Genomic DNA, 14,421 nt, shown 5'->3' with positions numbered 1-14,421 from the left:
AATTAATAACTGAATAATGGGGATTTTTGAACATGACTTGACAAGTTATGTTGGATTACAGATTGTTGCTAGTGGTGGCCCATGGAACTTCAAGGATTTGTCGCTCTGAGTCACTGGTTTTTGTTTTGAACCTTTCTCAGTTGACACAAATGTGTCACATTGCACTTTAGAGGATTGTCTCAATAAGTAGGTAGGATCCTTGTCACCAAGGAGTGTGCGATGGTCACTCAAATCAACTTGGCCCTTGGTAGCTGCATCCATTCCAGATCGATTGGCGAGGACAAGATTTCACCATGTGCTGCAAGGCCAGTCATGTAGCGAGGCACTTCAAGACTTACCCATGGTCACTTGTGGCACTCTAGATGATTCTCTTTCTCCAGCCCAAATGCCACCCCATATACTCAATATTCCTTTTCAACTTGCACCATTCTGTTTCCACCTTTAGTGAGACTCTTCTTCTGATAAAATAGGACACATTCTTCATGGTGATCTCATTGAATTATGAAAAATTCCAACAGAAGCTTGTATCTCTCCTAGTTGGGATATCTAGCAGCAGGGATCACGGTATCAAAATAAAGAATTTACCATTCAGGACATTCATGAGACGAAACTTATTCACACAGACAGTTGTGAATCCTGTGAATCTTTAGAATTCAGTACTTGGAGGTGGTGGTAACTTTGGCACTGTATACTCAGGTAGAAGAAGGGTCTCGACCCGAAACGTCACCCATTCCTTCTCTCCCGAGATGCTGCCTGACCTGCTGAGTTACTCCGGCATTTTGTGAATAAATACCTTAGATTTGTACCAGCGTCTGCAGTTATACTCAGGTAGACCTTAGTAGATTTTGGAATGTTAAAGGAATTAAACTACGTGCAAAGTAATGCTGAAGTAAAAGATCAAATTGAGTGATTGTTCAATTGCAATGGCCCAATTGTCTAACTTCTGTTATTTCTTATTATTAGCCATGACGATGTAGAAGACTGATGTGCTGGCTTAATGGCATCAAATGGCTGTGTAGGCGTTTGTAAGACTGTTGTTAGTCAGTGGAATAACATTTCTAGTTCAACGCAACACTCCATTTCTTAGTGCAGAGATGGGATGGATGTACCTTCTCATGCTCAGTTCCAAAGTTGTTGTTGGGCAATCCATATGGTTTTATTCTTGCCATTATTATTCTTAGCAATATGATAGAACTATGTGGGTTCTCTCTGGGAGAAGTAAGGTGCCAATAACATTGTTAAGTTTCCAGGATATCATATCAGAGATAGCATAAGGATAACTAATTTCATTCCCTGTAAAAGCTGGGAACCAAATGGGTTTTATGGCAATCTGGTATTGTCATAATCAGGTTATTAATTCTTATGTTTTATTCCAGATTAATTTCATTAACAATATTTAAATCTTTTTGCTGCTATAATTGTGATTTGAACACATGCCAACGATCATTAGTTTAGACCTATGGATTACCAGTCCAATAACAAAACCATAGGCTATTGTATTTCATAAATTAAGTCAGTCAATACATTAGATAGAAACAAGGAACTACAGATGCTGGTTTACACAAAAGGACACAAATTGCTGGAGTAACTCAACGGGTCGGGCAGCATCTCTGGAGAACATGGATAGGTGATGTTTCCGGTGGGGTTCTTTCTTCAGACTGATTGTTGGTGGCGGGGAAGAGAAAGCTGGGAGAGAGGAGAGGCAGGACAAAGCATGGCAGGTAAAAGATGCACATAGGTAAGAGGGTTTTTTGATAGGCAGATTGTTGGAATAAAGGCCAGAGACGGAAGCAAATGGTGTGAAACAGAAAGATTGAAGATTTGCAAATTGTGAAGCCAGAGGAAGAAATGTGAGGGGGAGGGAACAGGTCCGAGTCCAGGTGAGGCACAGAGGGGGGTTGAGGGAAGAAGAGAAGGGGGAAGAAAGGTGTGGGGGAGAAAAAGAGGATGGGGATTTGTTAAAGGCTACCTAAAATTGGAGAATTCAATGTTCAAACAGTATATACTTCAGTCTAATTTAATGCCTCAAAAGTTTAATATTGAAACAAAGTTGTGTATGGTACTTTTGAAACTTGGCTAGATAAACTGAATTTAACTCAAGATTCTTTGACAGACAATCCATTATGGCCCATGTACCGGTGAAGCAAAACACCAGTGTAATATTGAAACGGACAAAAAAACGGAAGAAAAAAGTGAGTGTGAACCCAAAAGAAGAATCTGAAGAAGATTTTGAAGATGACTACATGGTGTGTTATCTATATACTAAAACTCTCGTTTGTTTGTTTGTTTGTTCCTGAACTACAGCCAAAACGGTACACGATAGCATGACAGTTTTGGCCCACCTTACTCACCGTCATCCCTTTGGTGCTAATGGAAGAGGTTTCATTGAAATCGGTGTTATATTTTTAAAGTTATTCACATTTTTAAGTTTAAATCTATCTCCTAGGGAGGAAGGAGAGAGAAGGGAGGATAATGGGGGGTTGAGGGAGATCGAGGGAGGGGGAGGGGAGGAGGGAGGGAAGGGAGAGGGGGAGGGGAAGGGGAGAGGAGAGTGGGAGTGAGGAAGGGAGGGAGGGGAGTGGGGGGGGGAAGGGGGTGGGGGAGGGGAGGGTGCTGCACCAATGCAGGAGAGGTTTGGGCCCAACGGGTCCACTTGGTCTAGTATTTTATAAATATTTACCTCCTTCGACAGGGGTATATTACTATGCAGTGACATTTCTGAAGTTTGCTGCTTTGCAGTAGTCTGCTTTCCATATTTTGCTTATTTAACAACTTTTATATTGGCAGGATGGAAACTGCTTTGAAAACAGAAATTCAGCACATCAGGCAGCATCTGTGAGGAGAGACCGAGTAAATGTCACAGGTCATTGGCCTTTGATTGGAGCTCACTGAGCTCCATAAAACCTCTGTTTAATTTTATGATGAAAGGTCATCAGTATGAAATGTCCCGTCTCCACAGAAGCTGCCTGACCTACCGAGTGTTTCCATCTTTTTCTGCGTTTATTTCAGATTTCCAGTTTTTTTTTGATTTTTTTAATGATGGAAGCTACTTTCCACCAACATTAGACCTATATTTTAAGTCCCCAATGCATAACGTCGAGGTAGACTCAAAACCTTTTGGAGTCCCATGCGTAGAGAAGTAAGGTAGAAGAGTTAGAAACACCCCTAACGTGCAACATACATCATCATATCCTAACACATAGAAACATAGAAACATAGAAAATAGGTGCCATTCGGCCCTTCGAGCCTGCACCGTCATTCAATATGATCATGGCTGATCATCCAGCTCAGTAACCTGTACCTGCCTTCTCTCCATACCCCCTGATCCCTTTAGCCACAAGGGCCACATGTAACTCCCTCTTAAATATAGCCAATGAACTGGCCTCAACTACCTTCTGTGGCAGAGAATTCCACAGACTCACCACTCTCTGTGTGAAGAAATGTTTTCTCATCTCGGTCCTAAAAGACTTCCCCCTTATCCTTAAGCTGTGACCCCTGGTTCTGGACTTCCCCAACATCGGGAACAATCTTCCTGCATCTAGCCTCTCCAACCCCTTAAGAATTTTATATGTTTCAATAAGATCCCCCCTCAGTCTTCTAAATTCCAGCGAGTATAAGCCTAGTCTATCCAGTCTTTCTTAATATGAAAGTCCTGCCATCCCAGGGATCAATCTTGTGAACCTTCTCTGTACTCCCTCTAAGGCTAGAATGTCTTTCCTCAGATTAGGAGACCAAAACTGTACACAATACTCCAGGTGCGGTTTCACCAAGGCCCTGTACAACTGCAACAGAACCTCCTTGCTCCTATACTCAAATCCTCTTGCTATGAATGCTAACAAACCATTCGCTTTCTTTACTGCCTGCTGCACCTGCATGCCTACTTTTAATGACTGGTGCACCATGACACCCAGGTCACGTTGCAGCTCCCCTTTTCCTAATTGGCCACCATTCAGGTAATACTCTGCTTTCCTGTTCTTGTCCCAAAGTGGATGTTCAACAGTTCAACAGAGCTTTATTTGTCATTCGGTACCAAGGTACCGAACGAAACTACATAGCAGTCACACACAAAAAAGAACACAAGACACATGACCCCAACACATAACGTCCATCACAGTGACTCGAAACACCCCCTCACTGTGATGGAGGCAACAAAACTTCCACTCTCTTCCCCACGCCCACGGACAGACAGCTCGTCCCCGACCGACCCGCACAGTCCCCGCAAGGGGATGTAAGTCCCCGCGGCCGAGTCGCACCGGGCGCTGAGACGTCTCGCGGCCGAACCGGGCGGTGGAAGGCCCCGCGACCGAGCCGTGCGCAGCTAAGTCCCGCGGCCGAGCCGCACCGGGCGATGTTAAGTCCAGCGGCCGAGCCGCACCGGGCGATGAAAGGCCCCGCGGCCAAGCCGCACCGGGCGATGTTAAGTCCAGCGGCCGAGCCGCACCAGTGATGAAAAGTCCCGCGGCCGAGCCGCGCCGGGCGATGTTAGGCCCCGCGGCCCGGGCACTGTTAAGTCCAGCGGCCGAGCCGCACCAGCGATGTTAGGCCCCGCGGCCGAGCCGCACCGGGCACTGTTAAGTCCCGCGGCCGAGCCGCACCAGCGATGTTAGGCCCCGCGGCCGAGCCGCACCAGCGATGTTAGGCCCCGCGGCCGAGCCGCATCGGGCGATGGAAGGCCCCGCGGCCAAGCCGCACCGGGCACTGTTAAGTCCAGCGGCCGAGCAGCGCCGGGCGATGTTAAGTCCAGCGGCCGAGCCGCGCCGGGCGATGTTAGGCCCCGCGGCCGAGCCGCACCCCGCGCCGTGAGGAAGAGACCTAAAAGAGAAAGGTTTCCCCCACCCCCCCACCCACACCACCACCCCCCACACATACACAACCAAAAAAAAAAAAAACCATCCCAACACCGACACACAACAACAAAAAAGGAAAAAAGACGAACAGACTGCTAGCGAGCCGCAGCCGTTAGGCGCCGCCACTTCCGCAGGTGTTAACACATCTAACCTCATCCTAACACAGATGTGACCTGGTCCCACGAAATTTGAGGCCAAATTATTCCAGCCCAGCAAAGTCAGGAAAGTGGCCTAATAAATTTTGCGCTATTATTTTTTTGTCAAAACATATGTAAATATAGAAATGTGATAAGGCGATGCAGAAAATCTACAGATTTTTCCAGGTCTTATGAACATTGCAATACTTGACTGGAACTGATAGTTAATTTCCCTCGCTGGCTGTAACCACAGTATAAATATTTATTTGCCAACCAAATGCACACACTCAATATTAACTGATTGTTGAACATGTTTTAAAAATGAGTCGAGTGAGAAGCAAAGATTTCACTGATAATGCAACATGAGAGAATACAAATGTATTTACTGCTGATACCCAGTGTTTACTCATCATGATTGCTTTGATTCCAACAGCAGTCCTGTAATTGCATTTTCTTCATTCAAAAACAGCAGTGCACTGAACAATACAATAATCCAAACAATGGGTTGGAAGGCACTTTTCATTTGAAAATACTTTCCTGTGAAGAAAGCATTTCCAAATACCATGGGTGGGCTGTGAGCTTGGGTTTTGTTCTCTCTGCTAAGTAACGGGTATTGTTAGACTTTTACTCTTCCAATTTCATTCCAGTGTGCTACATGAACTTCCAACTCACTATAATTTGTATTGCATTTGCATCTGTGAAATTAAATAGATTCTCGTACGGAGATGTCGGGCGATCTAATTCAATGGGCTTGGCCACATGAAATTTCCAGGTGGCATGATCACTGGTGCAGTTGATATTGAAACTGCCACGTGCACCATGTGGGACTGTAGGCCTCTGCCAATACATGTCAGTGCTAGGAGTTCAGTTAATGGACACCATTAGCTATTTATACTTGGATTTGTCACTCTGCATATGTCATTTCATAAAGTCATAGAATCATACGGTGTAGAAACATGCCCTTCGGCCCAACTTGCCCACACTGACCAACATGTCCCATCTACACGTTCCACTCACCTGCGTATGGCCCATCTATCTCTAAACCTGTCCTATCCATGTACCTGTTCAAATGTTTCTTAAACGTAGCGATGGTACTTGCCTCAACTACCTCTTCTGGCAGCTCATTCCATATACCCATCACCTCTTGCGTGAGAAAGTTACCCCTCTGGTTCCTATTAAATCTTTCCCCCTCACCTTAAACCTATGTCCTCTGACTCTCAATTCCCCTCCTCCGGGCAAGAGATTCTGTACGTCTACCCGATCTATTCCTCTCATAATTTTGTACACCTAGCATAAGATCACACCTCCTCCTACTGCGCTCCAAGGAATAGAGTCGTAGCCTGCTCAACTTCTCCCTGTAGCTCAGGTTCTCGAGTTCTGGCAACATCCTCGTAAATGTTTTCTGCATCCTCTCCAGCTTGACAACATCTTTCCTATAACGTGGTGCCCAGAACTAAACACTATACGCTAAATTCAGCCTCACTAACATCTTATATTACTGCAACATGATCTCTCAACTTCTATCCTCAATACTCTGACTGATGAAGGCCAATGGGCCAAAAGCCTTTTTTGACCACCCTATTTACCTGATTAGTACGGGTGTCAGAGGTTATGGGAAGAAGCAGGAGAATAGGGTTAGAGGGAGAGATAGATCAGTCATGATTGAATGGCGGAGTAGACTTGATGGCCTTATTCTGCTCATATCACTTATAATCTAATTATCTACCGGTGATGCCACTTTCAAATAACTTGTGCCTGCACTCCTAGATCCCTCTGCTCTACAACACTCCCCAGAGCCCTACCATTCACTGTGTAGATCCTGTTCATAGAAACAGAAACATAGAAAATAGGTGCAGGAGTAGGCCATTCGACCCTTCGAGCCTGCACCGCCATTCAATATGATCATGGCTGATCATCCAGCTCAGTAACCTGTACCTGCCTTCTCTCCATACCTCCTGATCCCTTTAGCCACAAGGGCCACATCTAACTCCCTCTTAAATATAGCCAATGAACTGGCCTCAACTACCTTCTGTGGCAGAGAATTCCACAGACTCACCACTCTGTGTGAAGAAATGTTTTCTCATCTCGGTCCTAAAAGACTTCCCCCTTATCCTTAAGCTGTGACCCCTGGTTCTGGACTTCCCTAACATCGGGAACAATCTTCCCGCATCTAGCCTCTCCAACCCCTTAAGAATTTTATATGTTTCTATAAGATCCCCCCATAGTCTAAATTCCAGCGAGTATAAGCCTAGTCTATCCAGTCTTTCTTCATATGAAAGTCCTGCCATCCCAGGGATCAATCTGGTGAACCTTCTCTGTACTCCCTCTAAGGCTAGAATGTCTTTCCTCAGATTAGGAGACCAAAACTGTACACAATACTCCAGGTGCGGTCTCATGTTTGACTTCTCAAAGTGCAACACCTCACATTTCTTTGTATTAAATTCCATCAACCACTCCTCAGCCCACCTGCCCAACCAGTCGAAATCCTGCTACAATTTATGACAACTATTTTCACCATCTACAGTACCACCCACTTTTATGTCATATGCAAACTTGCTAATCATGCCATGTACGTTTTCATCCAAATCATTGAGACAGATCTCCAGTCCGAAAAGCAGCCTTCCACCATCACCCTCTGCCTCTTTCCATGAAACCAATTTTCTTTCGATTTAGCTATCTCTCCTTGAATCCCATTGGGATCTAACCTTCTAACGCAGTCTTATATATGGATCCTTGTCAAATGCCTTGCTGAAATCCATATATACAACGTCTACAGCCCTGCCTTTATCAACCTTTTTGGTCACATCATCAAAAAACTCAATCAGATTTGTGAGACACGACCTCCCATCTACAAAACCATGCTGTCTATTCCTAATCAGCCCTTGTCCATCTAAAAACATGTATATCCAATCTTTCAAAATATTCCCTAGTAACTTTCTGCCCACAGATGGCCTGTTGTTCCCAACCTTTTCCCTGCAGCCCTTCTTGGAATAGAGGCATAACATTTGCCACCCTCCAATCTTCCGCACATCGCCTGAATTTAATGAGCACTCATACATCTCCACCAGGGCTCCTGCAATTTTCTCTCTAGCTTCCCACAGTGTCTTTGGAGATATCTGATCTGGCCCAGGAGATTTGTCTCCCTTCTTACACGTCACGACCTTCAACACCTCCTCGACCCTAATAGCAAACTGCTCTCAAGCCACATCCAGTGACTGCCCCAATTTCCTCAGTCCCCGTGTCTTTCTCCAAGGTAAAAATAGAGGAGAAATACTCATTGAGGACCTTGCTCATCTCCACGCGGAGTTGACCGCTTTGATTCCTGAGGGGGTCCCACTCTCTCTCTGGTTAACCTTTTTCCATTCAGGTATTTATCAAACCTCTTGGTTTGTCCTTAATGCTATCTGCCAGAGCTATCTCCTGTCCCCTTTTTGGCCCTCCTAATTTCATATTTAGCTTAGTTCCAAACACCTCTCCAGGGATATACCTGATTGCAGCTGCCTAGACTGTCTCATGCCTCCTTCTTACTCTTGACCGGAGCCTCAATTTATCTTGCAATCCAAGCATTCTTGTGTTTGCCCACCTTTCCCTTCACTCTAACAGGGACCTGCATGTCCTTAACTCTTGTCAGCACACTTTTCTGACCTTCCTTTTCATTCAAACAACCTACCGGAGTTGTTCAGCCTCAAAGTTAGCATTGCCCCAATTTAACACTTTGACTCGTGGGCCCGTTCTGTCCCTATCCATAACTATCTTAAAACTAATAGCACAGAGGTCACTGTTCCCAAAAGGCTCATCCAAGAACACTTCATCCTCTTGCCCATCCCAATTTCCCAAGACAAGATCAAGTGTTGCCCTCCCCATGTGAGGCACTCTACATATTGCCGGAGAAAACACTCCTGAACACATTTAGCAAATTCCACCCCGTCTAAACCTTTCGCTCTACCTTCACCCGTGTCGCCTGAAGCATCTGTATCCTGGAACATTGAGCTGCCAGTCCTACCCCTCTCTTCACCAGGTTTCCATAATGGCCACAATGTCGCAATCGCATGTACCTATCGATGCCCTAAGCTCATCTGTCTTACCCGTCAGCCCTCTTGTATTAAAATAAGTGAAATTTAATCTAACATTTCTTCCTCTCTCTCTCTGTCTTTCTCCTGCCTATTCTGTTCTCTATACTTTCATCACAATAGACAATAGACAATAGGTGCAGGAGTAGGCCATTCGGCCCTTCGAGCCAGCACCGCCATTCAATGGGATCATGGCTGATCATTCTCAATCGGTACCCCGTTCCTGCCTTCTCCCCATACCCCCTGACTCCGCTATCCTTAAGAGCTCTATCTAGCTCTCTCTTGAATGCATTCAGAGAATTGGCCTCCACTGCCGTCTGAGGCAGAGAATTCCACAGATTTACAACTCTCTGACTGAAAAAGTTTTTCCTTATCTCCGTTCTAAATGGCCTGCCCCTTATTCTTAAACTGTGGCCCCTTGTTCTGGACTCCCCCAACATTGGGAACATGTTTCCTGCCTCTAACGTGTCCAACCCCTTAATAATCTTATACGTTTCGATACAAAACGCTTCTTACCAACTTCTAACCTCTCACCTGCCGTGGTCCAAGATAAGATATTTTTATAATACTTTTGAATGGTGGATTTCTCATATCTATTTTGCTTGGCTCCACAACTACAAGTATTTTATGTCTCACTGAACAGATACACTATTTAGTCACCCTTTGTGCAACATTCTCCAGATTGTACCCTGCCGTTGCTGTCACCAAACCCTTCTCTGCAGATGGGTTGCATTGCGTTGCTTTTTGATAAAGGTGGCATCAATGATGCAGTGGATTTGCTGAGGATAGGGGGAAGGGAGGAAGAAAATCCTGGTTGGTATATCAAAATGCTGCATCAAAATGATGAGAGATCACAACAAAGGTGGAGTAACTGGAAGAAATGCTGAACTGCTCAGCTTGTACACCACCCAAGATTACGAAAATCAACATTACTTGCATGTACAGGATGCCAAGAAGAAAAGGAGCAACAGTAGAGTATTATATTGAATGTTTGTGATGGTTAAAAAATAATTACAGTAATATAAACCTGAAATGTAATTGGGTAAATTTTGCACCATAAAAGAATTGAAACAATGATCTGAGAATGTGAGAATTGTTTCAGCAAAGAAAACAAGATCTACATTGAAAATGCAGCAAAGAGAGGTTTAAAGAAGTGAAATGATCAGCTTGGTGTAAACCTAATCTTCAGAGATAAGAATTGATTACCATGAACTACAGAGAATTATGTCAAGCAAATTGTGAGAGCTTTGGTCGGGAATTAAAGGCTTCGAGCTGGCGACAATTTCATCAAGTATTTGAGCAATGTTGCTTAAAACCTTCATGCTTAATGTTGCATGTAATATTTCTGCACATAATTTATTTCATGCAACATTAGCATTTGATAGGGAAATATATAATAGTATATTACAGTGATGATATGATTAAAATTAAAAGCCCTTTTGGGTCATTTTAATTTCAAGTTATTGTGTGGTGACAAAAAAAAAACGCTTCTCTGGTGCAAATTGCAAAATCATTTGGTGTTCATGGGGTGTTAATAAGTTTTGGCCAAATGTAGAATAAATGATTTCTGTTACCACAGAGACTGAAGACCTGTCACTTGTGATGTTATCAAACAAGGTGCAAAATTCAAGTTTAGAAAAGGCAGATTCTGATGCTTTCTTTCGTAGCTGCATTTCACAAGTAGAACACTGTTAACTTGATTATGCTGCAGGAGGAAGTGCAAGGTGATGGGAAAATGAAGATTAAAATGCCTGCAGTGTTGGCAGACCGCAGTAGCTTCAAAAACAGTGGACTTTCTGACCCAGATTCCAGGCTTTCTATACAGGGTATTCAATACTTTTTATTTGAACCAGATTGCATTATTCTTGCTGGCAGCATGTTGCATTCATTTATTGTAACTTGTTATTCAATTTGTGGCTTCCTTATGTTATATCTTCCTTAAATCATTAATATTAAACTTTTGGTATCTGTTGCTGATGTTTGTAGCTGCTATTTTCTTTTGGTCTGTTCATGCTTGGTTCAAGGGACACTCTGTAATGGTTGCAATCAAAGTCCAGTCCAAGCAATCAGAAGTGAGTTATTTTTACTTCAAATTATTTTTTAAATCATTTTTAGAATCAATTCTTTTTTTTGCTTGTAACCCATGTTGATTGGCATGACTTCATAAAATAAGCCTGGAATAATTGGAATAAAATTCAGGTGTCGTTAATAGATAGGCATTCTTTAGTGTAAATTTGCCACTTATGTCATAGTCTCTGTGTCATAGTCACTGTCTCTGTGTCAAATAATTCTTCAGCATTTATTTGTTTTGTTAATTATCGCCACATTTCCAACCTATCCTTTCACTTTCACATCCTTGATGTTGATGTCTTCCAAAATGTTGACTTCATTTCGTTCCAATTCAATTTCCACATATTGAAATGGGTCTTATTGAAGTCGCAAATTATGCGTAACTGTGATGATCATTATCTATTTTTTCTTGTCCTTCCCAGTGTATATGTAGCCATGAGAACAGTCAATCCTGAACTCCCACAAAACTTTGCCATCATTGTCCAGTTGGGTGGGATTGCAGTCACTTAAAGTCATGGAGCATGGAAACAGGCCCTTCGACTCAACTTGCCCATGTCGACCAAGATGCCCCATCTACACTAGTCCCACCTGCCTGCATTTGGCCCATATTCCTCCAAATCATTCTTATCCATGCACCTGTCCAAATGTCTTTTACATGTTTTTACATTACATGCCTCAACTACCTCCTCTGGCAGCATGTTCCATATATTCACCAACCTCTGTGTGATAAAGTTGCCCCTCAGGTTCTAATTAAATCCTTCCCCTCCCACTTTAATCCTATGTTCTCTAGTTCTGAATTCCCCCAGACTGGCTAAAACATCTACCCTTTCTATTCCCCTCATGAACTTTTTTTTCCAACTCTATGAGCCTCCTGCACTCCAAGGAATAAAATCCTAGACAGCCCACCCTCTCCCTCGAGTGGATCAAGTCAAGTCCTCAAGTACTGGCAATGTCCTCATAAATCCTCTTTGCATTTTCCAGCTTAATATCTTTCCTTTTGCAGGGTGACCAAAACTGAACACAATTCTCCAAATGTGGTCTCACCAATGTCCTATATACCCACACCATAACCTCCCAACATCTGTACTCAATACTCTGACTGATGAAGGCCAATGTGCCGAAAGCCTTTTTGACCACCCTATCTACCTGTGATGCCACTTTCAAGCAACTGTACCTGCACTCCTCGATCCCTCAGCTCTACAGCACTCCCCAGAGCCCTGCCATTCATTGTGTAGGCCCAGCCCATGCTAGAGTTCCCAAAATCCAACACCTCACATTTCTCTGTATTAAATTCTAACAACCAATTCTCAGCCCGCCTGCCCAACCGATCAAGATCCTGCTACAATTTTTGACAACTATCTTCACCATTTACAATACGACCCATTTTTGTGTATTCTGCAAAATTGCCAATCATGCAATGTACTTTTTCATCCACATCACTGTTATAGATGACAAACAGCAATGGCCTCAGTACCGAACCCTGAGGCACGCCTCCAATCTGGAAAAAAACCTTCCACCATCACCCTCTGCTTCTTTCCATGAAGCCATTTTTCTTTCAATTTTAGCTATCTCTCGGATCTCATGGGATCTAACCTTCTAAAGCAGTCTACCATGCAGATCCTTGTCAAATGCCTTGCTGAAATCCATATCTACAATGTCCACAGCCCTGCCTTTATCAACCTTTTTGGTCACATCATCAAAAAACTCAATCAGATTCGTGAGACATGACCTCCCATGTACAAAACCATGCTGACTATTCCTAATCAGTCCGTGTCCATCTAAAAACATATATATCCTATCCCTCAAAATATTCTCTAGTAACTTTCCGCCCACAGATATTAGGCTCAGTGGCCTGTTGTTCCCAACCTTTTCCCTCCAGCCCTTCTTGGAATAGAGGCACAACATTTGCCACCCTCCAATCTTCCGCACATCGCCTGTATTTAATGAGGACTCGTAAATCTCAGCCAGGGCTCCTGCAATTTTCTCTCTAGCTTCCCACAGTGTCTTTGGATATATCTGATCTGGCCCAGGGGATTTGTCTCCCTTCATACACGTCACGACCTTCAACACCTCCTCGACCGTAACAGCAAACTGCTCTCAAGCCTCATCCAGTGACTGCCCCAATTTCCTCAGTCCTCGTGTCCTTCTCCAAGGTAAAAATAGAGGAGAAATACTCATTGAGGACCTTGCTCATCTCCTGTGGCTCCACGCCGAGTTGACCACTTTGATTCCTGAGGGGTTCCACTCTCGATCTGGTTACCCTTTTCCCCTTCAGGTATTTATAAAATTTCTTGGGGTTATCCTCAATGCTATGTGCCAGAGCTATCTCCTGCCCCCTTTTGGCCCTTCTAATTTCATTTTTAACTTGCTGCTCAGTTCCAAAAACCTCTCCAGGGATGTACTTGATTGCAGCTGCCGAGACTGTCTCATGCCTCCTTCTTACTCTAAACCAGAGCATCAATTTCTCTTGCAATCCATGCATCCTTATGTTTGCCTACCTTTCCCTTCACTCTAACAGAGACGTGCATCACTTTAACTCTTGTCAGCACATTTCTCTGACGTTCCTTTTCGTTCAAACAACATACATCAGTCAACTGGAGTGAGTTCCTGTCTCATACCCTCAAAGTTGGCATTGCCCCAATTTAACATTTCTAACTCGTGGGCCTGTTCTGTCCCTATCCATAACTATCTTAAAACTAATAGCACAGTGGTTACTCATCCGAAAAGGCCCAAACCACATTGAGACATTAGTGTTTTAAGTACTATAGAGATAAAATCAATTTTGCTGGGACATAGTAATTCCCATGAGAATTAATTTAGTATTAAGAGTTTGAAGGGAAAATATATTTCACTAGCATTTGTTTTGCAAATAAACAGTAGCATGGATTATTGATGAAATAGCAAAGCATTTGAGGTTTTAAGATGATAGTAGATGACTTCCTATTAGAAAATACGATCCAGAATAATTTGTTTTGAGAGTAAAATCTCAAAACTGATGTGGAGATTAACACTTCAGCAATAAAAAATAATTAAAATTATAATTACAGAACAATTGCTGATCATTTATTTATTAACCATTTTAGATCAGTAAAATTGCTGTGAAAAAACAAGAGGTGAGGAGCTTTATTTTCCACCATTACAGAGCCTGAGTGCCTTTGTAACATGATCAGAGTTATGGTTATTGCAATGATGAATCCGTAATCCTAATCATGATGCTGAACTCTTTCAGTTACCCAGAACCAATTTTATTTGCGACAAGCTGATAAAATTTAATTCCTCTAATATCATATTTGCTTG

The 14,421-nt window shown here is 43.3% G+C and overlaps 1 protein-coding gene across 3 annotated transcripts in view; it reads left to right on the top strand.

Annotated features, from left to right (window-relative positions):
* The window catches only part of l3mbtl4 (L3MBTL histone methyl-lysine binding protein 4), a 262,599-nt gene that overhangs the window by 68,570 nt on the left and 179,608 nt on the right, over nt 1-14,421 (top strand). For all 3 annotated transcript variants that reach the window (XM_078398236.1, XM_078398234.1, XM_078398235.1), the window contains 2 exons: nt 2,114-2,246; nt 10,766-10,880. In XM_078398236.1, the coding sequence (XP_078254362.1) occupies nt 2,114-2,246; nt 10,766-10,880 (248 nt within the window). The remainder of the gene's footprint in view (nt 1-2,113; nt 2,247-10,765; nt 10,881-14,421) is intronic.

Source organism: Rhinoraja longicauda, chromosome 4, assembly GCF_053455715.1.
Source record: "Rhinoraja longicauda isolate Sanriku21f chromosome 4, sRhiLon1.1, whole genome shotgun sequence".
Lineage (NCBI taxonomy): Eukaryota > Metazoa > Chordata > Chondrichthyes > Rajiformes > Arhynchobatidae > Rhinoraja > Rhinoraja longicauda.
Note: the sequence above shows the minus strand (reverse complement) of the source record. Positions and strands in the feature narration are given on the sequence as shown.